At 38.1% G+C, this 27,592-nt stretch overlaps 1 protein-coding gene across 1 annotated transcript in view; it reads right to left on the bottom strand.

Moving 5' to 3' along the window:
* ARHGAP21 (Rho GTPase activating protein 21) overlaps positions 1-27,592 on the bottom strand; it is a 124,718-nt gene that overhangs the window by 67,087 nt on the left and 30,039 nt on the right. The window contains 1 exon segment of the mRNA XM_054507337.2: positions 25-204. Coding sequence (XP_054363312.1) covers positions 25-204 — 180 coding nt within the window.

Here is a 27,592-nt window from a genome sequence, read left to right as displayed (position 1 = left end):
AGTTACTTTAATTATTTCTCTTACCTTATATGAAAATTGAATTGCAGACTCTGGGGGATAAACAATAAAATGCCTTAATGTAAAACCAAAGCCTTGAGATGTTCTTTTCAACATAACTGTTTTGGGACCTGGCCAGGAGAATGTTTCATCTTCGGACGGTGATACAGTTTCACTTTGTTCTTTTCCATCTTTACTTTTTGATACCTAAAATAAAAAGATATTTAAAAGTTAACTCGATAACTCAATACACTTCGTCACTTAGAAAAAAATGACATGTAAAAATATAATAACCTGAGCGCAGATACAAACCTAAGGGAGAAAAAAGAATCAGACTCTTTGTATTATAACAAATCATGGAGATCATCAAAAACTAAATTTTTTTTCTAGAAAGGGATGCTATGAAAGTTAATCAGAAGCAAGGAAGAGCTCTTGGAAATTAGAAATATAATGGCTAAAATTTAAAACGCATTAGAAGGAATGAAGCTAACACCACAAAACAGAAACTATGAAAGAAGAGACATATAACTCTTACTAAGTAAGAACACTAAGACTGTTATCAGAGTCCAGCAGAAACAAAAGATAATTAGAAACTAATAGACAAGGCCTTCAAGTTCTGAGCACAAATTCAGTATCCATGTAGATAATCCTTCCACTCTCCTGGCTACCCAGTATTTTGATCTCCTCTCCTCCACTCTTGGTTTTCATCTAATCATAACTGAAAACCCTCTGCAGTTTCAAATCAAAGATCCCACTCTTCATTCCCTCTCATTCCTCAGCTCTTCTAAATCTGCAATCTGGGGCTGCCCCTCCCACCTCCTCCTTGTCCCTCACCACCCCATGTTCTCACTTCCCTCGTAAGCTAGCTTCAATTCACTCCTTTGCCTTTCTTGTACTTCCACAAAGTCGCCTGACAAAACCTAACGCTGGATAAATAATTAACATTGCCTACTCTGGACCTGTACCTAGGCACCCGAACATGAGTGGAGTTTAAAAAAAAAAAAACAAAAAACGAAGCTGTTTTCACTCTAAGTTCATAACCGCTAACCTCAAGGGAGCCTTTTAGTGTTGTCTGTCAATAATAATACAGTTCTCTCCAGCCCATTCATGCTAGATTACTATTACATCCCTTTTCTTCCATCCTCACTCTTAGCTAATGACCCTGCTTTCTATTACACTGAAAAAACATGAGGCATGAGATGAGAATTTAATCACTTGCCACATCTACCCAACTACCACCTGCAGCAGGGTCCATGTTCTCTTCACCTTCCTTCCCGTGACAATTCTGCTCCAATGGCCCTTTCTTCTAGGGCCCCTCCCTGTGTACTAGATCCCTTTTTTCTTTTTTAATTTTATTATGTTATGTTAGTCACCATACAATACATCATTAGTTTTTGATGTAGTGATCCACGATTCATTGTTTTCTTATAACACCCAGTGCTCCATGCAATATGTGCCCTCCTTAATACCCATCACCGGGCTAACCCATCCTCCCACCCCCCTCCCCTCTAAAACCCTGTTTGTTTCTCAGAGTCCATAGTCTCTCATGGTTCATCTCTCCCACCGATTTCCCTCCCTTCATTTTTCCCTTCCTTCTCCTAATGTCCTTCATGCTATTCCTTATGTTCCACAAATAAGTGAAACCATATGATAATTGACTTTCTCTGCTTGACTTATTTCACTTAGAATAATCTCCTCCAGTCCCATCCATGTTGATGGAAAAGTTGGGTATTCATCCTTTCTGATGGCTGAGTAATATTCCATTGTATATATGGACCACATTTTCTTTATCCATTCATCTGTTGAAGGGCATCTCGACTCTTTCCATAGTTTGGCTATTGCAGACATTGCTGCTATGAACATTGGGGTGCATATGGCCCTTCTTTTCACTACTGTGTCTTTGGGGTAAATACTCAGGAGTGCAATTGCTGGGTCATTGGGTAGCTCTATTTTTAATTTTTTGAGGAATCTCCACACTGTTTTCCAAAGTGGCTGTACCAACTTGCATTCCCACCAACAGTGTAAGAGGGTTCCCCTTTCTCCGTAGTCAAAGATGTGGTTCCTACAATTCTCCCTTCTCTTTCACATCATCTATTTTCTCTACTATAGTCCTATCAGCACACACACATTTTATAAGTTCTTTAATTTTAAACAACAACAAGAGAATCGTGGAACCACATAGCCCTCTCCAGCTACCACCTTGTTTGTCTACTGATCCTTTAGAGCAAAATTCCTGGGAAGTTGACTATGGTTGCTCTCTCCAATTCTTTTCCTCGCATTTCTCTTGAATCCCCTTGAATCAGGCTTTTGTCTCCACAATTCCCTGATACAGCCCTGGTCAAGGTCACCAATGGCTTCCACACTGCTAAACTGAGCAATCAATTTTTAGTTCTTGTCTTGTGTGAAATATCAATTGGCTCAAGGATAGCTCTGTCCTTTTGAAAATTTTTCTCCACTTGAGTGTCCATACTGATTTTATTCCTAACTCATGGTCTATTTCTTCTGTCTTCCTTGTTACTACTTCACCTGCTAAACTTCTGAACTTAGGAATACACAGGGCTTAGTCCATGGACTTTTTGAGCTCTACTCTGTCTTTTGGTGATTTCATCCAGTCTCATGCTTTAAACTCCATCTATATACAGGCGACCCCCAATTTCCAACCTAATAGGTATCTCAAATTTATGTCTGCATTGCTATTAAGATTTCGTTTTAAATTACAACTCCAAGTTCATCTCAGCAGTTTTGAAATGTCACCTTTATCAAACAGCAAATACTTGAATGTGCTTAATTTAACTTTATTTTTTATTACGTTTCACTAGTGACCCTATCTATTCCTTCACAATGATTTGCTTCACATGAAGGTGTTAAGCCTTAAAAATGCTCCTAAAAGCAATTTTTGCATGAAAAAAGATTTATTGTACTACGAGAAAAATAAATCCAAGAGACTTCTAAATCCTGAATATTTTCATCACATAATCAACATATGGACTGCTACTAGTTATCTATTAATTTCATTTTCTTTTCTTTCTGGAAAGATAGCTAGATAGTAACATTCTCCAGCCAAACTTGCAGTGAGGGCAGTGGTGACCAAGTTCTACTCAATGGAATGTAAAGGAAAGTAGTATGCCAATATACAAAAATCAACTGTATTTCTACATACTAACAATAAGCAAATGGTACCTGAAAAAATCTTAAAATATGGTTCAAAATATGAAAAATAAGGACAAATCTGACAAGATTTGCAAGGCCTATGAACTGAAACTCCAAAACACTGCTGAGAGATTAAAAGAATATTTAAATAAATGGAAAGCTATACCATGTTCATGATTCAGAAGATTCTGTATTTCTATAATGTCAACTCTCCCCAAATTGATCTAGAAATTCAGTGAAATCCCAGTCAAAATCCCAGGAGATTTTTGTTTAGAAGTTAGCAAGCTGTTTCTAAAATTCACTTTAAAATGAAAAGAATCCAAATAGCCAAAACAAAGTTGAAAAAGAACAAAACTGGTGTACTTGCAGTACAAGACTTCAAGACTTATACAGCTACCATAATCAAGACTGAAGCCATCTATGAAGCCTGTGCGTTTGAAGCTAATTTATCATAAATGAATTTTAGTTTATCCTTCCTTCTAGGAGTTAGGGATTTTGCTAGAAAGAGGAAGTAACAGCAAACATCAACATGGGAGAGTCAAGCTGAGTCTCAAAGTGATCATATGATTAGGTAAAATCTTCAGGATAAAGGTTATTATTTGGGGCTGAATTACCCAAATAGTTAAGATTTAAGTGGTGACTGGATCCTCCTTTTGTGAATCAAATGAGAGAATCATTTTACACACGCACACAAGCCGTCCCCCCAATTTATTCAGTAAATAAATATTGAGCACCTACTATGTATCCAACACTGTTCCACCCAGTGAGGATATGAGGGTAAATAAAATATACATAATTTGTTTTCTAAATTAAGCTTCTTATTTTGACATAATTATAGATTCACGTGTGTTTGTAAGAAATAACACAGAGGGATCTCCTTAATCTTACACAATTTCCCTCAAGAGTCACATCCTGGAAAACTATAGTATATATCACAACAGGATAATGACATGGATACCATCCATTCATCTTATCCAGAGCAGTTTTACTCGTATCCTGTTTATGTTTAGTTCTACGCTGTAGTTTTATCACTTGTATAGGTTTGTATATTCACCGCCAGGTCAAGAGAGAGAAAAGTTCCATCACCATAGAATCTCTCCTGTGACCGTTTCATAATAAGCAAATCCCCCCTCACCCTTCACCCCTCACCCAGTCCCCGACCCTATGCAACCACTACTCCGTTCCATATTTCTATCATTTTGTCATTTCAAGGGCTATATACATGGAATAATATAGTCAGTAAGCTTTTGGGACTGTTCTTTTCACGCAGCGTAATTCTCTGGAGACTCAGCCAAGTTGCCACATGTGTCAACAGCTCATCCCTTTCGTTGCTGAGTAGTACCCCGTGGTATGGATGTCCACAGTTTGTTTAAAGGACATCTCCATTATTTCTAGTTTGGGGCTACTATGAATAAACAGGTTATGAACATTCATATACAGGCTTTGTGTGAACATAATTTCCATTTCTCCGGGATAAATGTCCAAGAGCACAACTGCTGGGTCAGAGGTAACTGCAATGGTTAGCTTTGTGAGAAACTGCCAAACTGTTACCCAGAGTGAATATACGATTTTATATTCCCAGGATGTATGAGTGATCTAGTTTCTTTGCTTCCTCGACAGCATTTGGTACTGTCATTATTTTTTATTTTAGCCACTGCTACAGGTTTGCAGTGATAGGTAGTGTGATTATAATTTGCATTTCCCTAATGGCTAATAAGCAACATCTTTTCATGTGTTGCCATCTCATTATATAACTGTAAAGCACAAAAGACTCTTCAAGACTTAAGATCAATAAACCCTTTCATGTTACACATGCGGAAACTGAGGCCCAGATTAGTTAAATGATTTATCTGAGATTACTGCTGGTTAATATCGGGGCAAGAATTAAAATCATGATTTCCTGAATCTGAAGATAGAATATCTCCTCTATGTCATATTAGTTTTCATCTCTTTTATTCTGTAGCCTGCACAGATTCTTTTCCCCAATAGCTCTCTAATTTATTATATTTTTAAATTTCATTTTCCTGCAGGACTCCGACTTTAGCACTTTAAAAATTGTACATGTATTAATTTTATATTGAGTGCATTATTATGACTTGGCCCCACAGCTCCCAAATATATTCAAGTTTTCTTTTCTTTTCCTTTGAATATAGAGATAACCCTCTTGTATTATGATTTCACGCTTCAAGTTCTGAACTAAGCCTGCTATGTCTTGTTCTACTGAGTTCTTCACTAAAATGGCGAGGACGAGACGAAGAAGAATAAGCAATTTCTTTTTTGATCCCTACAAACTTTTAAGATTTTTTGAATGCAACACAGTTCTGTTGTTTCTATTATTCCATCTTCCCAGAACATGACACTGAATCCTCTCCAGCCTCCTATCTTTTCCCTACAGGACAGAAGGGAGGGTTATACTTCTTTCCACACAGAGAAGATGAAAAGAAATACACATATGTGCCTTCTCTACTCTTTCTTCTACTTACCCACAGAGCCATTTGATCTGTTGCATTTTATAAGAAGGGAAAAAACGGCACACAGTGAAGGACACAGCAGTTACAGATCCTTCCACTAAGAAGACCCCTAATCCATGCCCCTCTCCACATGTCTCACCTCCCCACCGTGAGCACCAATCCATGTACTAAAAGCATCAGATGCAAGAAGTAAAAAAGCGACTAGAACAATAGCAGTTAAATTCCTGTGGATTAGGAACTGTCATTTGATCCCCTTAAAAGACTTCATAACAAGGTCACTTGATTGAATAAATAATAACTCAAGGTTAAAAGAAGCCAAAATAAAGGCCAAAAACTAACTCCATAAAACCCAGATATAACAATTAGACAAAGCAACCTAAAGGAGTGAAAGAAGGTACAGGGGGAAACAATCATATAACAATAAAGGAAATTAAAACCTCACACAAGAGAATGCAAACTGCACGAGGTAACTTTTTAGGATAACGGAAATGTTCTAAAAGTAGACTGTGATCAAAGTTTCACAGTTGTATAAATTCAGTACAATTGAAATGTACACTTACAGTAGTAGGTAAGTTTTATAGTATGCAAATTACACTTCAATAAAGATATTTTTAAAAAGCTCAGGTAAAAAGTACAAAGTCTAAATGTTATCCTGGGCTGTCATGAAAGTAAACATGAGAGTTTTGAAAGAATGCCTGTACACACAATAAATACATAACCCCTCAGCTATCTGTTGTAACTACTTGTACTTTAAGTAGAATAGAGATAGCTTCCTAGTATATTCCAGGAATCATTCATGATAAAGCATACAAAAGCATTCATATTGTGTTCACCTTAAAAGATTCTAATATTGACTCTACCATATACCTAAGATTATGAGCCCTACTCCTACTTCTTTGAAAATGTTTTATTTCATCTTACCACCGACAATGTTACTAGTACCAGCTGTTTAAAGTAAGATTTTCTTCCTTATTTTAGGGCCAAACTTTTTAGAACTGAAGTAAAGCCTTTTTAAGATGTCACTTGCTGAGAAAACACAAGATTTGAATGTCTCCGTCCTTAGATTTTTTTTTTCCTTTTACATATTTGAAGCATTCTCACAGTTATGGCTGTCATCTGGCTTGATGTTTTTTCTTTCGTCACTTAGGGAGATGGCATGTGTGTGTGGGGAGGGGGGGAAGGACTCTGGAGCCAGTCTACCTGGGTCCTTGATTCTCTAGCTGTGGACCTTGGGCAAGTTCCCTAACATATCCGTGCCTCAGTGCCTCATCTTCACTATGAGGATGATAATAATAGTGCCTATTTCACATGCTTCTTAAGATTAAATGAGTTAAAGTTTATAAAGTGTTTAAAACAGTACGTCACACATACTAAGCACGAGATAACTGTTTTTAAAAAAAACCCACAGAGGTGACCAATAAGTAATGGCTTATCTCAAAAATGTACATGAAAACACTTTTCAGATACTCAGGAGAACAGTATATAAAACAGTTTTGTCTGAAGGGAAAAACAAAATCTTGAATATCCACTAAATTTCCTACTAGATTTTTACATACATCACAGCAAGTCTGATGGAGAAATGGGTTCACAGTGGTTGAGTAAAAGGTCAAAAACAAACAGCTAGTAAGTGACAAGCTAGCCTACTCTTTCTGCTCTATGTCATGAGCAGAAAAGAAACCACAATGATCATTTAGATATTACTTATTTTTATTCATTCATTTATTTATTTATTTATTTATTTATTTATTTATTTATTGAGAGCACGCGCAAGTGGGAGAGGAAGGGGCAGAGGGAGAGAGAGAATCCCAAGCAGGCTCCATGCCCAGCACAGAGCCCAACTCGGGGCTCAATCTCATGACCCTGAGATCATGACCTGAGCCCAGACCAAGAGTAGGATGCTTAACTGGGTGAGCCACTCAAGCACCCCTAGATACTGCTTATTTTTAAAGTATTTCCTCTATAGTCTTAATACCAGAGTTAATCTTATACCGAATTATTCCTCACATATTGGGCTTCCTTGACATGCAAAGTTTTTCAACATATGTGGAAATACGATGTTTTTAGGGGTTTGTTTATTTAAATTCCAATTGCGCTAAAAGACTCAAATGGTTTTTTTAATATGCTAAGTATGCTTGCTAACCCTTTACTTGCAGCTTCTGTTTATAGAGTTCTCCTAAAGTTGTTTTGTTTTGTTTTGTTTTTTTGCCAATTCAGGATAACTGGAACTACTCTGATGGTGAATATTAGATGTATCTAGATGTGATTCTCTAAGAATTAATTCTATTTTTCAGTAGATATTTTATTATTTCAGAGATAAAAGATGATGGCCAAAGACACTGAAAAATCTAGATGACTTTGGTCTAAAATATTTCAAATTAAACACTTGGACTTAGTTTTTAAAATATAACTCTTAATTTTTAAGTTTATTATTTACTTGGACATTCCTATAGTATCTTCTATCTAGGCTGACTGTTGATATGGGTCCTCTCTGCTGTTGTGCCTAAATGGTTTCATTTATGATTATTTTGACTCAGCCAGTATTTTTTTTTTTATGTGATTTCCTTTCCTATTCAGAGTTCTGGTTTTTAATGTAATTTTTTACCTAGATGCACTTTTCTCACTTCTGTTTCTTTCTCTCTGATTTTTCAGATCCCAACATTGCAATGATACAAATTCTTAATTCCTCAATTTTACAACTTCGCTCTCATAAAAGATAGCTATTTTAAAATCTGAAATAAATTTAAAAAGTGGAAAGAATGTTGTGAAATTTCTAGAAATTTTTAATAGCTTAAACTATTATGACTTTGAAAAGTTATTTCTAATTTACTTATAACACATATAACCTGGTAACAATAATATCAGTCTCATAAAATGACAAGATGGTAAAAATGAGAATATACTTCTCTTCATAACCAGTGACCCATTCAGACCCATTTCCTGGGTATATTCTCTGGGTTGTTTTATCAGTAGTGCTGATGGGTTTAGATAATAATTTCCCCCCTTAGTTCTCCTTGTGACTAATAAAAAATGTCTTCATGGTAACAGGGGAAAAGTCTGAGTTCCTGTGCTAAAACAGAGAAATCACTTTCAAAATAATACCTGGAACGAAAATTCTCATATGTCACCTGGCATTTGTAAAACTCTCCTTATAATTTGAAGGAATTCCTCCTTACTACTCTGATTCCAGAAGCAAGTATGACTGAATCTAACTGGCATGTTCTCTGCATCTATTTTTTTCTTCTTCAACAGTCTCTGACATTACTTTCTAATTCTGTTATTTAAAATATTCATCAAAGTAATTAAGGGAGGCTGGGGAATGTGACTAAACTATTGGCCAGAAAGAGGAGGAAAAGGGTTGATGAACAGCTACCCAATCTCTGATGTGGTTCACTGATTTTCACTGATGTATAAAATTCCATTGTGAATATAGCACATTTTATTTATCCATTATCCTATAAATGGAAATAGGGCTTTTCCCAGTTATTTTGCTGTAACAGTTAAAAAAAAAAAAAAAGCCTCTAAGAACATCTCCCCATTGGAAGGACATCCTTTATACCATAGTTTCTTTAAAGTATTTACACAGGATTTACCTGCTTTCTTTAAGGCATTTACATAGGTTTACATACTATTTAGATGGTTTCTTTATGGTATTTACCCGGTATTTACCTTTATAACTTAATGCCAGAAGATGGCTTGTTATTAATATAGTAAATTTCAATGTGTAATTCAGAAATCTGATCTGGACAATGGTCATAAGCAGACTACCATAGCTTATTCCTATCAGCCTACTTCACCAAGAGGGACGTATGGTTTAGGAGACTATCTCCCTTTGAACACACTCAGACTTTGCTCAATATTTCCCCCTCAAAGTTTCACTCATACTCCCCTAGTACTATCTTTGGAAATATTTAGAACTCATCTCTCATTTAAAAAAAAATACTTATGGCTTCACAGTTTGAGAGAAAAAGAAATCAAACGAAAAATGTTTTTATAAAGTATTTTTGTATACACTGCACACATTGCAGGGTTGTTTCCTAAACAAAAGAAAGCCTAAATTCCACTTTATAGAGTGGAAACAGTTCTACTTCAAGATACATCTTTGGAACACCTGGGTGGCTCAGTAGGTTAAGCGTCTGACTTCGGCTCAGGTTGTGATCTCAGGGTCCTGGATCAAGCCCCGTGTCCCATTGGGCTCCATGCTCAGCTTGTCTCTCTCCCTCTCCCTCTGCCCCTCCCCCTGCTTGCGGGTACATGTGCTCTCTCTCTCTCTCAAACAAATAAAATCTTTAAAAATACATCATTATACCAAAAATTCTTCAAATATTAACTACAGTTAAATATGAGAATAAATGATGCTAAAAGTTCAACTAACATCTAGTAAGCATTTACAGAGCCTCACCCATGTGTCGTCAGTGTTGCCATATTTAATTGTTAATACAACTCTGAGAGGCATAAATTTACGTTTTTTAAAAATGAAGCTCAGAGAAGTAAAGTGACTTTCCCACAGTCATAAAACATAAAACTCCAATTGTAGAGATCTTTTCTCTAAAAAACAGCTCTCTATCCAAAAATATAAAATAACCCAATCTGATTCTTATACATTCTAGTGAAATTTTGAATTATTTACCTGGGACTAAGTTTTTCATACAAAGAATGCTTGCTAAACCTTAAAACACTCAGGACTTCTAAATAATATTTCATTTTTTAAAAAGTTCATCAGTCCATTTATTAACAGCAAATAAAACTAAGTACATATTAAACTAACTCAAGTATTTATTTAATCTATTAAAATTTTCTCCTTACGTTACATGGCATACTTAAATCCATACAGAAGAATGACCTGCTATATACTTCAAGCATTTTCTTTTCTTAAAAAAAATATTTATTTGAGAGCAAGAGGGAACAGGGGGAAGGGCAGAGGAAGAGACAGACTCTCAAGCAGACACCCCCCTAAGTGCAGAGCATGATGCAGGGCTTGATCTCGGGACCCTGAGATCATGACCTAATTGAAATCAAGAGTCAGAGGCTTAACCTACTGAGCCACCCAGGCACCCCCAAGCATTTTCTTTTTAATAAAGCCTTAGATAATTTAGATTTTACAGAAAGCAAAATTCCAAACTGAATACCCGGGAAAAATGATACTTCACAGAAATTTACCAGTTTGACTGTTGAACACTTCTGAGCATAGTATGAACAGATTTATACCAAATAATGACTGATAAGTGGAATGCCAAAATTATTTATATATGCTTTACATAAACTTATTTATTTATTTATTTAGGCTAAAAGAGCACAGAATCATGTACTTCTCCTAAAATTTCTGCTTAATTGCTTTTCCCTTTCCTGCATTTTAATAAATATGAACTCCCTAAAGGCAGGAGAGAACCAAAGAATGGAAAGAAATAAATCATTTACTAAATGCACAGTTAAAAGAATACGGTAGTGGTCAATCACATCTAGCACACATCCAAACAATAAAACAAGAGCACTATATCACGCAAATATTCGCAGTTTAAAACAATTTATACAAGGACCAGCATTTTGCCCATACCATCAAAGCCTATCTGAGCTCTACTGAAAATTTATAATCCATTGCCTTTTAAACATATCTACCAAAATCAAGGAACATAGTTTTAGTTACATTCCTCATTTGCTGCTATTTTGCCAGAAAATATCTATTAATCATAAATATGCAAGGACAGAATTGATCATTTAGGGCAAGAAACAAACCTCTCTCTTTTCCAAATACAGTACTATACTGCTAGAATTGTCTTCTTAAACATGAAGTTAATCAGTTACTAAATTCTCATTTCATGAGATTTTCAAATCATAAAGGAAAGATCCTGAATTTCCAAAACACTTTTCTGCTAAGGATTTCTGATGGGAATTACTTTACTAATCTAAAGTTTAGTTGAGACTCTTATTAACAATATTCTCTCCGCATAGAGAAGGACATGGCAAAAAAGATACTACACTAAAATTGATCAGAAAAAAAACTAAAAACAGGGGTGCCTGGGTGGCTCAGTCGATTAAGCGTCTGACTCTTGCTTTCAGTTCAGGTAACGCTCTCAGGGCCATGAGATCAAGCCCCATGTCCACTTCCCACTGGGCGTGGAGCCTGCTTAAGATTCTCTCTCCTTCTCCCCCTGCCCCTCCCACCTACAAAAACAAAACAAAACAAAACAACAACATGCTCCTACAGGGTTATAGTAGACGGAATCAAATGAAAACTCCCATACACTTCTACCTGGGAGCACAACCTTTCTGTAAACTTGGCAATATTTATCAAGAGATTTAAATTTTATACCTTTTAACCTAATCACTAGCAAAATAATAAGAGACAACGGCAAAGATTCATATAATAAGATGTTCATTCACTCAAACTGCAAACTAAATGTTCAACAGGAGTGACAGAAAGGTACAGTTAAATAAAATCATGATGTAGCTACTGAAGTCATGATTATGAAAAACTGTTAATAGCATAGGAAGTGCACGGCATGCCCTAAAATACAACATGAAGGGAAAAAAGTAAGATATAAAAAAGTCAGAGGATGATAAAAATTATTTTAAACACACACACACACACAATCTTTGGAATCTAGGGCCAGTTTCCTCTTGTATCTACACAACTCCTAGATTTTCTATAATGAACATGCTTGTGAGTGCTAATAACTTCTACCAGATCAGCCTTCAATGTTGTGTAGCATGTACCTTGCTTGACAGGTTGTATTCTGAAAATTCCATCTGTGCCAAATGGTTCACTCCCTTGTCAGTGCCTAAGTACCTTGCAGCAGAACTCCCCAACCAGTGTTCTCCAGTAATCTGAAGCAGTTTCCCAGGCTCTTTATCCTACAGAGCGCCCTTACTGTAGAGCATAGCCTACCATGTTATAATTGTTTATACATTTGTCTTCCTAATCACCGAGCAGCTTCCTGAGGAGAGGGTCTATGTCTTATTCCAGTACCCAGCGAAACCTGACAGAAGGAATGAAATGAGTAGAGTTTACATCAAACAAGAACAATATAAAATAAAATGATTACTTTAAAATTTTGCTGTGGAATTGCTCCTGTTCACTTTTTTCCCCGTATTTCTCAAGTAAGACAGTAAATGCACACAGCTTTATTTCATATCAAATAGACAAAGATAGAGAAATACACATAAACTCAAACACAGATGTCTATTTTCACACATATTTTCTTATAAAGAAGCTTTATTAACATGAGTTATTTTCAGAAGCTACTTATTTTTTGATATGAATAAAATCTTGTTTACTCTGAATCAGAGAACAGATTTTATTTTTAGGTTAAAAACAATTATATCCCTTCCCTTTGGGCAGACAGGAATCTCCAATTTAAGCTTAAATTTCAGTTTATTTTAACTACCAATGAATAACGCAGTCCCCTCTGAGCAGATACAAGTAATTCTGAGCATGTACACAGGCTAGAGAAGACATAGGTATAGAAGGTCAGACCCATATCATGTGATTCTACTATTTGAAGCCCTATAATGATCTAGAATGTCAGGGACTCACCTTGTTAAAGGTACATACAAATAAATTTTCCAAATCTAAGTTAATTTAGGATTATCAATGATACCACACTGGCAACGAATGTTAGTAGGTGACTCAACTTCATTAGACTGAACTACGGAGACTATATAATTGCACAAAATTTGATGGGGCTTGAAGGAAACATAGAGATAATATAATCCAACTTGGTCACTCATCATATTTCATAAAATAGAACACTGAGTCTCAAAGGGGTTAGGTAACTTGCCAAAAGTTACACAATTACTAGTGGCCCGAACTATTCATTAGGGTCCAAACTGAAGTAGAGTAGGTCAGGAAAAGAGTATCACATCAGACATGAAGCATTCATTTCCTCACTAGCTCTCAATGAATGTAGCCTATCATAGTCTGATATTTCCAGGAGCGCAAGGGCATCCTGATACATAAGGTAAGATCTGCCCTCCAAGAACTTGTACCCCAGTGAATAGGAAGATGGTGTGAAGCATAAAGGAAGTAGCATAAAAAGTACTTAGAATTACTGAATCTTAGAAATAGGGTACTTTTTTTCTTTCCCTTACCTTTGGCTGAAAGGTAGCCTAAAACAGAGTATCAAATATATAGAGTTGCTCTGTTTGGGGGAAAGGGGCAGGGAGAGTTTGTACAGAAACCTGCTCCATTCTGCTAGTTCTACAGAAACTACAATAGTCTGTTAAGGAGCTTATAAATCAGAGATCTAGTTCAACCAATTTATTTCACAAATACAGAAACTGAGGCCCGGAGAGACTTGCCAATGGTCTCATAGCTAATTAGTGACATAGTTTGGACTAGAACCTATGTTTCCAGTCTCCTAATCCTGGAACTTTTCCCCTACACTACACCATTAATAGACTGTTTTAGCAATTTGGGGATAACAGCTAATGGGTAACCTATCTTTCTTTTTCCTTCCATAATTTATGTCTATTAAACACATAATATATGTTATGTTCACTAAAGACAATTAGAAAATAAAGCTAAGCAAATAGAAAATAATTTCACTCATCTACCACTCCTCCTCTAGAGAAAACTGACATCAATATTTTGGTGTATATATTTCCTTCCAGACTTTTTCGTATGTAAATATATACAAATATACACTTTAGAAAAATGTTCTCCAAATCTACTTATTTTTATTTAATACGTTACGAATGTCTTTCCATATTAATATATTTATCTGCACACTGAAGGCTGCATAATATTCCATTACATGAATAAACCACATTTTTTATTTATTATTTATTTATTTTATTTATTTATTAGGTTTGTATGCTGTTCATTAAACTTTCTTATTCCACTATTAGTATTAGCATTATTACTATTACAACCACTTTATAGACAATCCCTATGAAAAACCATGAGTAGTTTTTAGGATAAATTTCTAAGAATGGATTTGCTGGCTCAGTTTGATTTAGCTTTATATAAAAAATTTCAAAGTGCTATCTAGGCAACAGAGAACAAAGTCACAAACCCACTGACAACATCTGAGCCTGCAGTATCCATATTCCCGCGTACGATGGGTAGTCATTTTTTTTTTTTAAAGATTTTATTTATTTATTTGAGAGAGAGAATGAGAGAGAGCACAGGAGAGAGGGGAGGGTCAGAGGGAGAAGCAGACTCTCCGCCGAGCAGGAAGCCCGATGCGGGACTCGATCCAGGGACTCCAGGATCATGACCTGAGCTGAAGGCAGTCGCCTAACCAACTGAGCCACCCAGGCGCCCTAGGTAGTCATTTTTTAATCTTTGCAAATATGCTATGATGAAAAATGTTTTCTTATTTTAATTTTTTGTTTCTTTCATTAGTAGTTAAGACTAAACATCTTTGCATATAACATCCTATTCTTAAAGACCTATAATATAAATAACAATGGAAAAAACATACAGAATCTCTAGCTTAAGACTCAATTACAAAAGAATATGTCGTCATTGGGAGTTCAGAACACATTTCTCATACAAGATTATAAATGAGGGTTGACAATAATAGCTTAAACCATGGTTGTAGAAATCAAAGCCAAATCCCTGGGAACTAGAAAGAGAGCTTAAAATACATAGGAACTCAAAAGCGACCATGTTGGGAAACAGACCCCAAATCTCAAAGAGTAGACAACAAGACGCTCAAGGAAGGAGGGCCAAACTATCTCAGGTTCAGAGCAATCTGAGCACTGGGATGTACCCCAACTTCAGGCAGAGACATCCAGCTTTGAGTTGCAAGGTCCAGCAAAGGAAACAAGATGACGTGATCTAACAGCATCCATAGTCCCCTGGGGAAGACAGGGCTTAGAGATGGAGCAAGTAGGCTGCCATCCAATTCCTAATGTAGTAATGTCCATTCTGCATATGCCCATTCAAATGCATCACTATTTCTTGGTCAAACTCAATTGTGTTTTATTTATTTCAAAAACACAGCTACATAAAAAATTCCAAATGCAAGAGGTCCTTGTTTTATAATTTGTTCACAAAAAGTTATGATTAAATATTAACAAGTATTTTATCCACATTTTAGAGGCACTGGTAGAGCTTCTTATTTAAAGGAACTCTGGGATAAAGTCTTTTGGAAGGCAATAAATTATTTTAATCACTCCATAATTTATGACCTATAAATATAACTGCCTTTCAACATATTTCTGGAAACTATAAATTGGATCTTTTTTTTTAAAGATTTTATTTATTTATTTGAGAGAGAGAATGAGAGACAGAGAGCACGAGAGGGAAGAGGGTCAGAGGGAGAAGCAGACCCCCCGCTGAGCAGGGAGCCCGATGCGGGACTTGATCCCGGGACTCCAGGATCATGACCTGAGCCGAAGGCAGTCGCTTAACCAACTGAGCCACCCAGGCGCCCGGGTCATTTTTAATAGATAATATTTTCACATAAAAAAGTCCTTTAATTAGCTAAAACACAGAAATGATTTAAGTGTATATCAGAAAAGCAAAGATAAAACAATTTAAAGCCTCTAAAGCCATTTAAAAATACAAACTGTTACAATTTTTTTTTAAAGATTTTATTTATTTATTTGAGAGAGAGAGAATGAGAGAGAGCACATGAGAGGGGGGAGGGTCGGAGGGAGAAGCAGACTCCCCGCAGAGCAGGGAGCCCGATGCGGGACTCCATCCCTGGACTCCAGGATCATGACCTGAGCCGAAGGCAGTCGCTTAACCAACTGAGCCACCCAGGCGCCCTGTTACAATTTTTAAATAGGCATATACACCAGCTGCATATCATACAAGGAGGATCTTAAACTATTATAAAATACGTACAATAACTCATAAAAAATACAAATCCAACATACCATAAATTTTACTAAAAATTTATGTTAGAAATAAGAAACATTAATCATTCAGATTGGCCTGAACAACCAAAAAGGAATTATATATTAAAAGAAGGCCTTTCTACTTCCTTTACACTCCTTTGCTTTGGTTATAATGCAAGTATTTATAATTGCATTGATGCCACAGGGCATTTCTTTAAATACTACCTGGCTGGATCATCTCCCAAATCAATTTCCAGATTTTTGTTGATGATATTGATACTGTTGTTGAATTAATTCAAATTTTGACTAAATAATTATAATTTCCACAGGAAGAAATAAGAGTCTATCTTCTTATAAACTAGTTCTATTTTTTGAAAACTGATTTTCCACTCACTCTCTGTCAGGATCTTTACTCAAATAGATAGTCAATGAGTAAAGTATTTAATAAGTGGTTCTTAAGGGGGCGCCTGGGAGGCTCCATCAGTTAAGCGCCTGCCTTCAGCTTGGGTCGTGATCCCAGAGTCCTAGGATCAAGCCTCGTATCTGGCTCCCTGCTCAGTGGAGAGCCTGCTTCTCCCTCTGCCCCTCACCTTGCTTGTTGCTTGCTCTCTCAATCTCTCTCAAATGAATAAATAAAATCTTAAAAAAAAAAAGTGATTCTTAAGGACTTCTGACAAATGAAGGCCTGAGATTGATACTAACTTGCTTTGGTTATTCAAATAGAAACTACTCAAAGAACTGAAAACTGGATGACATTAGTCCATTTTTATGGATTTTTTTAACAGTACACTCAAAGATATTATGTAACAAGTTCTCAGAGCTAGTGCATGATGGGCCAAAGATCTGAACAGATACTTCCAAAAGAGGGAATCCAAATGGTCAATAAGCTAAGAAAAGATGCTCAACCTCATTAGTCATCAGACAAATGCAAATGTAAACCATAAGATACTATTAACCATACACCAAAATACCTAAAAGAAATTTTTTTAACTGACAATCAATTATTGGCAAGGATGTAGAGTAACAAGAATTTTCAGATACTGCTGATGGGAGTATAAATTGGTACAACCACGTAGAAAAACTGCTTATAGTATCTGTTAAAGTTTGGCCATAAAATGTGTATATCTTGTGTCCCAATAACTTCACTCCTAGATATAGATTCAACAGAAATCCACACATATAAAACTGTTCAAAAACATTTATAGCAGCATTATTTGTAAAGGCTAAAAGTTGGAAACAAGCCAAATGTCCATCAAATGAATGGATAAATAAATCATGGTATATACATACAATGAACTACTATAAATAAAATTTTACAAATTTACAGCTAATGCAACAATATGGATGACTTCAAAGATAATACTAAGTAGGGGTGCCTTGGTGACTCAGTTGGTTAAGCATCTAACTCTTGATTTCGGCTTAGGTCATGATCTCGGGTCATGAGATCAAGCCCATGTGGGACTCCGCGTTGGGTGTGGAGCCTGCATAAGATTCTCTCTCCCTCTGCCCCTCCCCCCAACAGCCACCCCCACATGCTTTCCTTCTCTCTCTCTAAAAAAATAAATCAATCAAGCAATAAAAAGATAATACTAAGTAAAAAAAGTCAAACACAAGAGTACATACAATGTGACAGCATTCATAAAATTCAAAACAGGCAAACCAATATATGTTGATTAAAGGAGAGAAAAATGACCCCAAGGGACATAACAGAGGCTACTAAGGAGCTGATAATATGCTATAGCTTGATCTGGTGAATGATCCACAGGTGTGATCACTCTGTAAAATTCATCAAGCTATGTATTTATGATTTATGCATGCTGTGTATTGCTATATTTCTTTTAAAAATGTTTACATGTTTGTGAAAACATAAATCTGATTGTGTTATTGTCATGCTAAAAACCCTACAATAGGCCTCCCATCACACTTGGAAAGGAAATCCAAAACTCTTAGAGACCCTCCATGACCTTGGTCCTGGATAGGGTTCTGACCTAATTCCCTACCTCCTCTCCCCCCTGCTCACCAGCTCCTGCCACACTAGCCTCAAACACACCAAACTCTTTCCCATCTTAGGGGCTTTATCTTTGCAATTCCCTCTACCCGAGTGCTGATATTTATATGGCTTGCTACTTAATTCCTTAAGGACTCTGCCTACACATCATCTATTCAGAGAAGTTACTCTGTTCAGAGAGGCTTTTCCTGACCACCTTATCTATCTCTCCATCACTCCATTCTCCTTTATTTTTCCTCATAGCACTTGTCCCAATATGAAACACGTTTGCTTGCTTGCTTGATTGATCGACTGACTGATTTTCTGTTCCACGCCCCCACCATTAATGTTAGGTCCATAAGAACAGGAATTTTGTTTTGTTCACACCAGAACAGTAGCACAAAGCAGGTACATATAAAAAAACTGTATTGAATCAATAGAAAATGAGTATTTTCTTTTCCCATAAAGGAAATTTTATATTTGTAATTACTTATTTTTTATATTTGTATTACTTACTACTTATTTCGTTTGTTTACATCTGTCTCCCCTACTTGATTATAATCTCCGAGAACACAGACGTACATGCCCAGCATTTTATAGCTAATATCTAGCACAGAAGCCAGGTAAAAACCAGGTACTCAATAAATATTTGTGGAAGCAACGGATGTACATCAATGCACCACTGAAACTTCATTGTTTTCTAAGCTGGCTACACAGTAGGATTACTGCCTGAATTAAGGTCCTTTAATTTCAAGGCCCGAAAAAGCACCACTTTTCCCTCACTGCTAGGCGAAGGCCCAGAATCATCAATTTAACAAAGTATTTTGACTGATTACCATTATTTATGGTAAGCTTAACATAAATTCCCATTCCCTCCTGTGCAGAAAAGAGTTAACCCAGCAGGCCTGAGACTGCCATCCTCAAGAGAGGCCTGCTTACAAGGTAGGTCCTGGATTGTCATCTGAGTATTTGATTCCAGGAGGGGGCTCCCACCATTCCCTAACTGGTAAAAGTGGCTTATGCTGCATACCTGTTTTCCTTCTGGGAGTCTGGAATTTGGGTCCATGCCGGGCAGAAGATCATTTATCTTAAATGCGTTTCCCTGGTAGACAACATTTCACACATACTATCACATTTTGATGCTGGAGGAATTAAGTGTATCGTGTGTAACTCCACTGGGGAGACTCCTGGAAGCTTGTGTGGTTTTCTCTGAGCTTTGTCCCATATGCCTTTTCCTTTGCTGATTTTGCTTTGTGTACTTGGCTGTTATGAACCATAGTTTAGTACTGCAATATGAGGAATCCTGTAAGTCCTCTGAGCACATCATCAAACCAGGTTTTTGGGGGGATCCCCAACATACTTACCAATTCTGAAATGGATTATAATCAATCCCAACTATAGAAAGACAAAAGAAGAAAGAGAACTGTGATCCCCACCTTCTGGTGTTCTTGCCTACAGATAACCCCCTCCCCTTGAGTGTGGGCTGGACCTGGTGAATTCTAATGAAAGGAATTCAGCCAATGTGATGGGATGTCACTTCCAAGATTAGATTACAAAAGACTGTGACCTCTGTCTTGCCCGCACCCTCTCTCCGGCTCTTCTCCCTTGCTCCTTCTTATGAAACAAGCTGCCATCTTGTGAGCTGCCCTCTGGAGAGGCCCAGGTGACAAGAAACCAAGGACAGCCTCCAGCTAACAGCCAGCAAAGAACTGAGGCCCTCACAGCCCAACTGCCTGTGAGAAACTGAATCCCACCAGCAAGCACGTGAGTGAGCTGGAAGCAGATCCCTCCCCAGGCAAGCTCTGGCTGACCCTGAGCGTGGCCTCGTAAGACACTGAGACACTCTGGGCCAGAGGACCTGGTGAAGCCACGCCTGGAATTTTAACCAGCAGAAACTGAGATAATAAATGTTGTTATTCTAAGTCACTGAATTTGGTAGGTAATCTATTTCTCCACAGTAGATAACTAACACATTCTATTACCTAAAACAACTAAAAATCTAGACAACATACATGAAGCAATGGTTTCCAGACACTGGACATCAGACAACAAAGGACAGTGATTGCAGAAAAAAAAAAAAAAAGAAGAAATAAAATGAGCATTACTGCCCTAGCGTACCACACAGAAAGTGTCAAGGCCGTGGCACACCTGGTGGTCTCCCTAAGTTCACTGTAGCCACGGTGGCCAGAGGTCACAGGGAGGAATACAAGAAAGTGGCACAGGGAGGGAGCTCTGAACATTCGCCGGGAGCTAGCTCTGTCCGGGTCCTCTCCACCCAGTCTTCAGCTTAGGACTAGTGAGCCCTTATGAGGAGACTAGCCAGGAGAAGAACTGGAGGGACCAACCCTGCAGCTCCCACTGGGATAGGAAGAGCGCCAACTCCCACCAGACAGAGCAGGGAAAACCCCGTAAGTCACAGGCACCAGGTAAAATACTCCCAAGTATATTGTCTCACCAATGGGGCAAAATTAGCTCTAGACTAAAGCTGCTCTGGTCCCACTAATAAGGCTTAAAAATAAGACTCAAAAAAAAAAAAAAAAAAAGGGGGAAGGAAAAGAAAAGAGAAAGGATTATATGCCAAAGGAGCTACAGGCCAATATACACGGTTATCCGGGAGAGTCGAGCTGGGTGTCAGATCAAGGGTAGCATAGGAAGCTGGATAATGGTTAAGATGAGGCATTTTACTTGACACAGGATTCAACACTGAGGCAAGGAATAAGACAGGAGAGGCTGGGATACACCACAGGGATGGCTCCAAAAAGCTTGACGGACGTGCTATCCCATATTAAATGAAATACAGCTACTAGAACCACTGACTGTGACAGAAGGGGTGGATCTCAAGGCCAGAGAACCGGGCATGCCAGACAGGTCTAGTGGGTCAGACCAGAAAACCAACCAGCTGACCATGGTCCTCGGGAGGGCCCGAGGACACTGCATTTACCAAGGCAATTGAGACGGTATTGATGCAGGTGGATCATCAGCTCCTCCAGGCAGCATGGTGCTGTCTATCCCATTCAGGCCGCACTGACAGCAGTATCTTCTGTCTAGACCTGGGCTTCTTAAGGAGCAAGGAGGATGACAGGATCACAGAACAGCAGAGCCCAGGAAGCAGCATTTAACTTTGAGAGTCAAGGTAGAAAAATTCAGGAATGAGTATCAAAATTAGAATGGCATCCAGGGGGCCTAACCCAGAATCTGCAAAGATAGGTGATAAAACATGTTGTTCCTTGGGGCCATCTGTCACTGGCTCTCACCTGGCCCTGCAGAAGACAGGAGTAATGTCCCAGAGAGACAAATCTCACTAAGGCAGCAAAGGGGGACAGCTGAAGCTATTAGTTCCTGGAAGATGGACGAAGGGGCAAGAGGGGGTGTGCGACAACAGGGGCAATAAAGGAAAAGATGCCTTCCCACAAGAGGAAAAGAAGAGAGAGACCCTACTCAGCTTTCTGTTTTCTTACTTTTCTTCCATCTCTCTCCCCACTTTCCTATCCCACCTTTTCTTCTCCCTGCTCCTATTAGTCTCTGTTCAGGCAACATTTTCTCCAGTACTCCCTAAATCAGCCATCAATTGGAAGTACACTTTTCCACATTATGAATGCAGCTTTCTAATTCCCATTTTAAAAGCCAAACGTTGAACACTATATTCTTCAACCTAGAGTTTGAGAGGATTATGTATTGCATTTTGGGGGGAAAATTCTAAGGCACTATGTTGATAAAACTAGGAAATTCTATAGCTCCTACATTTGTTTCTGTTTGGACACCCTTGGGCAAAGTGGGTACTGCACACTTCAACGCACCTACCGTTAAGTTTGTATTAAATGACAGACTTTCCCATTCATCACCTAAACTGAAAGTCATCATGAATGGTACCCTACATAAGCAATGTTCCCCCTCAATCATGAATAAACCTGGCACAACACAGGAGCTAAAACTTCACTCCTCAAATCTATAGCGGCATGTAAGACATATCTTGCTTTTCGAAAAATCACTTTTTGTTAGAACTGGAAGAAAGCAGCCCTGGAATCATCTAATCGTCTGCAGATAAGAACGCTAAATCCAGAGAATTAGCAGATTTGTTCAGAATCACACAACCAAGCCCTGGCAGAGCACATCAAGCATGCAGCAGCCTCTACTCTTAGTCCGAAGCCCGCTCTTTGCACCAGACCATCCGACTTCTCAAGCAAATGGTTTCGCCCAAAAGTGGGGAAAGGTAACATTCAAAAGCTATTATTTTTAGTGCTTTTCTCCTTGTCATCAAGTCCAACTATCATCAAAAGGCCAAAACAGATGAGTACGCCATTCCATTCAACCATACATCATTTAATCTGTCCTTTACAAATCTGTCTTTTTCTTCAGAGAGTTCTATTTTGTCTTTCTTATTCATTTAAACCTGAGTTGACCCAGCAGCCAGAGCTCCCAGGCAGAATATCTAGGCCAAACATGGGCATGACAGAGTTTGCTTCTGGGCCCTCTAGTTACTGATCCAGAGGCAGCTGGCTCAATGTTAACCATCTATATGAACTACATAGTTAAACTAATTGCTTACCATTCCATCTTAACCACTTTTCAGCTCAGAAGCAATTACGCATATTGTTAAATGACATCAATGATGCTGCTTTTTAAAACTTTATTTCAACATTAAGCTCTGCTCACATAGGCTCAGTTTATAATTACCTCGCTTATATAACGTGATCACCAACTCAAAGTATATTCATATATGTATATGCATATTAGCAACGCTAAAGTTTCAGTATCAGAACAAAGGAAGAGCTAAGTGACTCATCAACTAACCCACATTACAAAAGGCACCTAAAACTCACAGCCACCAATAGTTATTGCAAAACCCAGTTCTCTCTCCCTCCTTCTGTTTTCTTACCTGTCTTACCCTGCTCTCTTCAGCCTTTTATCTCCCCTTCAGTACCGTGTATCTATCATTCCAGACATTCCTATCCCTTTCTTCCCCTCTCCCTACTCCTCTTAGCCCTTTTTTTTTCAGTCCACTCCTGTCCATCACTCCCGAAATTGGCCATCAACTGAAAATATATACATACATATTTTTTGTCACTTATTCTACATTCTTAATACAGCTTTAGAGTTACCAGTTTTGAAAGCTGATGCACTGAACACTATATGATATCCTTCAGGAAAGAGGCAGTCGAGTGTGGGCGTGAAGAGCAAAAGCTCCAGAGTCTGACTCCCTGGGCTGCATCCTGCTCTGCGCTTCTTAGCTGTGTGTGGCCCTGGGCAAGTGACTTAACCCCATGTTTCATCTGTTTCCCATAAAGTGGGAGTGTGAAAATCATATCTCGACAGGGCTGTTTTTATAAAGATTTACAGTGGGTTAACTATGTAAAGTATCTGACATATATACGGTAAGTATCCATTAAACATTAGCTATTTTTATCTCTCAAGAAACACTGAACTAAAGCTCCTTCTGACACTGTGCAGCATTTTAGGGGCTCGGTGTTACGGAGCTAGGCATAGGGCATAGAGGTGTTTTTTCCCTTCTGTGCCTTAGACCAATAATTCTGACAGCCACAGTTCTGAAGCTTTAGGTCAGTGGTTCTCCAGTCCTACTGACCGAAATGTAGCCGTGGTCTGCTTGGATTTCCCCTCACGATGACTAAGAGGCCTCTTTCCTTCAATTCCCAGCCTCTACCTGCACAAAGTCAGCCCTCTGTGCATTGTGGCAAGGTGAGTGTATCCCGACACATGGAAGTGTTTCTGCTAATCCCCTATTCCTCCCGCCAGCTGACAAGTTTCTCCTGGGTTACTTCCTGGCTGATAGCACCAACGCACCTCTAGTACAAGGCCATTTGTGCGGACGGGAGCAGGGAGCATAATGAGGACAGAGATGACTCAGATGCATGCCACAAAGCCGCACAGAGGGTTGTCCTGGAGGTCAAGCCAAGACAAAAGTCAATTTACACTATTCTGCCTAGCAAAACTAAACCCTCGGGGTCCTTAACCAGGAATCCGCATTTTCAGGCTCCCTGGTTAAAAAAACAAAGAAGGAGCAATTAACCACTTAGAATTTTTGTAAGTACAATTACTGAAATAATCTAGTAAGTGATAACACCATAATACTTTACATTTCCCTTAATTTTTAAAGGAATATACAACATAAAGTAATATTTGAAGAAAAACAGTTAAATTAAGCATCTTAAAAAAAAGACATTTAACAAAACCACAGTTAACTCTTTCCATCATTTAAGGCAGAGCTTTAATGTGTAGGAGAATCACCAGAGGATCTTGTTAAAATGCAAATTCTGATTTTATAGGTCTGGGGTAGGACATGAAAATCTGCATTTCCTACCAACCTCCCGGCCATACAGATACTACAGATACTACTGGTTTGTGGATCACACTTAAGAGTAGCAAGAATTTAAGGTACCTTAAGTGTCAAAAAGCCTATTACCAATTTCCTAGCTTATCAATTTAAACTCCTTCAACTGGTGTTAGAAGCAGAAGCTTGTTCTAACAGCTGGAAGGAACAAAGTGAGCCGCAGCCTACCAACTGCTTCTTAACAATAAAGGAGCAAGGAGAGGAGCTGGAGAAGAGGAAGGAGCTTCAAGGGGGGAGCAATAAAAAAATAAATAAAAATAAAAAAGTTCTCTGCAGCCTCTCTTTCTGTCTTCCATTTGGTTTCCCTAAGGAAGAAATGAAAAATGTACACCTGGGTCATCAGTATGGCCATCTCCTGGTTTCCAACTCAAAGAATCTAATCCAAGATTCCTCTGGCTCTTCTTCCCTGAAATGAACTTACACAGAATGACTATTTCTAATAAATAATTAAAGTTTCCAATCATTTTTACAATCTTCTTTCAAAGAAAAAAAATGTATCTTCTTTAACAGTATGGTTATTTTTCCCTTTGTAACATTTTACAACGAATTTGAACAGAACACTTTGTTGAGAAGGGGACACGTGAGTAAAAACCTCAAGAAAATGAAAAGGAGTGCCATGCAGAGGCCTGGGAGTAAAGCATTTCAGGAAGAGGCAACAGTAAGCAAAGGCCCTGGGATTGAAACAGCGAGGAGTCCAGTGTGGTTAGGGAAGACGGGGCGGGGGCGGGGGCAGGGGGGGGTGCAGGTGGGCAATGTCCGTAGAAACGAGGTCGTGGAGATGATGGAGGAGGGGGGCAAATCACACAGGGCCCTCGGCTTTTATGCTGACTGACTCAGGCCGTCTATGGGGGGCTTTGCATGGAGTAACATGTTCCAGTGTTTAGCAGGATCAGACTGGCTGCTGAGCTGAAAACAGACTGTAGGCTCTCTACAAATGTATACAGAGAACGATAATGCCAGGGTCTTCCGCACTTGGCGCTTCCCAGTAGTCCTTTGGAGTTCCCTAGATATGTGGCCGTGCAATATCAATTGTCACAGGGTCTGAGCGAAAACCAAGAACTGGGTTATCGGATATGTCATATACGTGAAGCCTTACTGCCCAACTTCTTGTATGACTGAGCTCCACTATCACCCAACATTCTGCCTCTGGTTCTAAATCCTGTTTAGAACATCTGAAATTTCATACACCAAGGCAGAAAAAAGAGAGAAACACAGGGTCCGCTCTTCCTAATGGTGTTGTGGGAATTGACAGTATTATAATCTATAAAAGAACATCTACTCTCTAATATATCTCTTAATATAGAAATGTATTTCATAAAAGTTATCCTTTAAAAGTATTATCACCCTAAAAAATAAATAGACAAATACATAAATAAAAGTATTATCACTCTGACCCAGTAATTTCACTTCTGAAATGGTATCCTATGGAAGTAATCCTCAACAGGAAATCAATTTTAATCACAAAGGTATTCACCATATTTTATTTATAATAGCAAAAAAATGGAAGCAATTTAAATGTCCAGCAACAGTTACATGACTAAATTATTGATAGTGTAATACATAAAATATTAAATACATTATAATGATAATGTACTATTATATAGATAATAAACATTAAAGATATTTTAATGATTATACTAGATATATATTTTTTCTCTAGCTAGCATATTATGCAGCCATTAAATATGATGTCGCAATTTGTGCATACTATGATTACAACTTGTAAAATATACACACACAGAAGAAAACAGCATTATGCGGCATTATGTTAAACAGCATTATGTTAATATCAAAATATTAACAAGAGTTGTATTTGAGTAATTGAACTAGGTAAATCAATTTATATTTTCCAATTTTTATAATTTTGCTTATAATTTAAAAAATTAAATTAATGGGACCTCTTTACTCCCATCTTTTTATTTCCAATATGGATCTCATACAATATCACCCTTATACATATGCATCAGCCTAGAATATATTAATAAGAATAGTAAACATTATTAAGTACCATGGTGCCAGGCACTGTATTAAATGTGGGATCCAGGTCATCAGATTTAATCCTCACAGCAGTTTTAAAGATTCACCGATGAAGGTACTCAAGAGATGAAAAAGAAGAGGTGAGTGAGTAATGCCAGGGCCATCAGAGAGCCAGGGACAGCACCGGGCCTTGAATCCAACTCTTGGGCATGAAAGTCTATATTCTTCCTCATAGCACTATGCTGCCTCCCTACAGCAGTGCAGAAGTAAAGAGACCCTCAATCAGAATTCCCCAGAAGTATGCCCAAGAAGTGCCAGCTGAGAACCGTGCCCACTGTGGCGCCCTCCCATTCCCATCACATCACTTATGGGGTCTGCTGCTCCTTCGGTCTGCCTCCCTTGCTCCTTACCCTGCCGCTTCCTTTACTCCTTATTTCTCTCCCACACTTCCCTACCTATATCATAAACTTTCCAGCAGCATCCCTGGGCACTGCTTAGCTTCAGTAGTAAAACTCAAATAAAATCAACTTCTGCCCTAAAGTTTTCTGGAAACCAGAAGTTACACACCTGGAAGCCTCATGCTACATTTGGCAATAGATGTATTTTGCTGAGATCCCGGTATTTTTAAAAATTTGAATGAGTCCCCAACACTTAAAAATTAGCACAAAGTCACAAAAAAAATTTAAGTTCCTCTTGAAAACTAAATGATTGGACAACAGGAGGTCCAACAGGGCATCAATCTCCCGAAGCTGATTCTCCAGTTTGCCACAGTCTCCACCAGCCCCTGTTGTTTTATACCTGATTCTTTTCAATTCTCTTCACTCTTATGGAACCTGCCACCTTGCCCCCAAAGCACTGAGTTTGTGTCTTCCACCA

Source organism: Mirounga angustirostris, unplaced genomic scaffold, assembly GCF_029215605.1.
Source record: "Mirounga angustirostris isolate CCGP_5_RB_7025 unplaced genomic scaffold, mMirAng1.0.hap1 SCAF_5, whole genome shotgun sequence".
In the NCBI taxonomy this organism is placed as follows: domain Eukaryota; kingdom Metazoa; phylum Chordata; class Mammalia; order Carnivora; family Phocidae; genus Mirounga; species Mirounga angustirostris.
The sequence above is the reverse complement of the archived record's forward strand: the minus strand, read 5'-3'. Positions and strand labels throughout refer to the sequence as shown.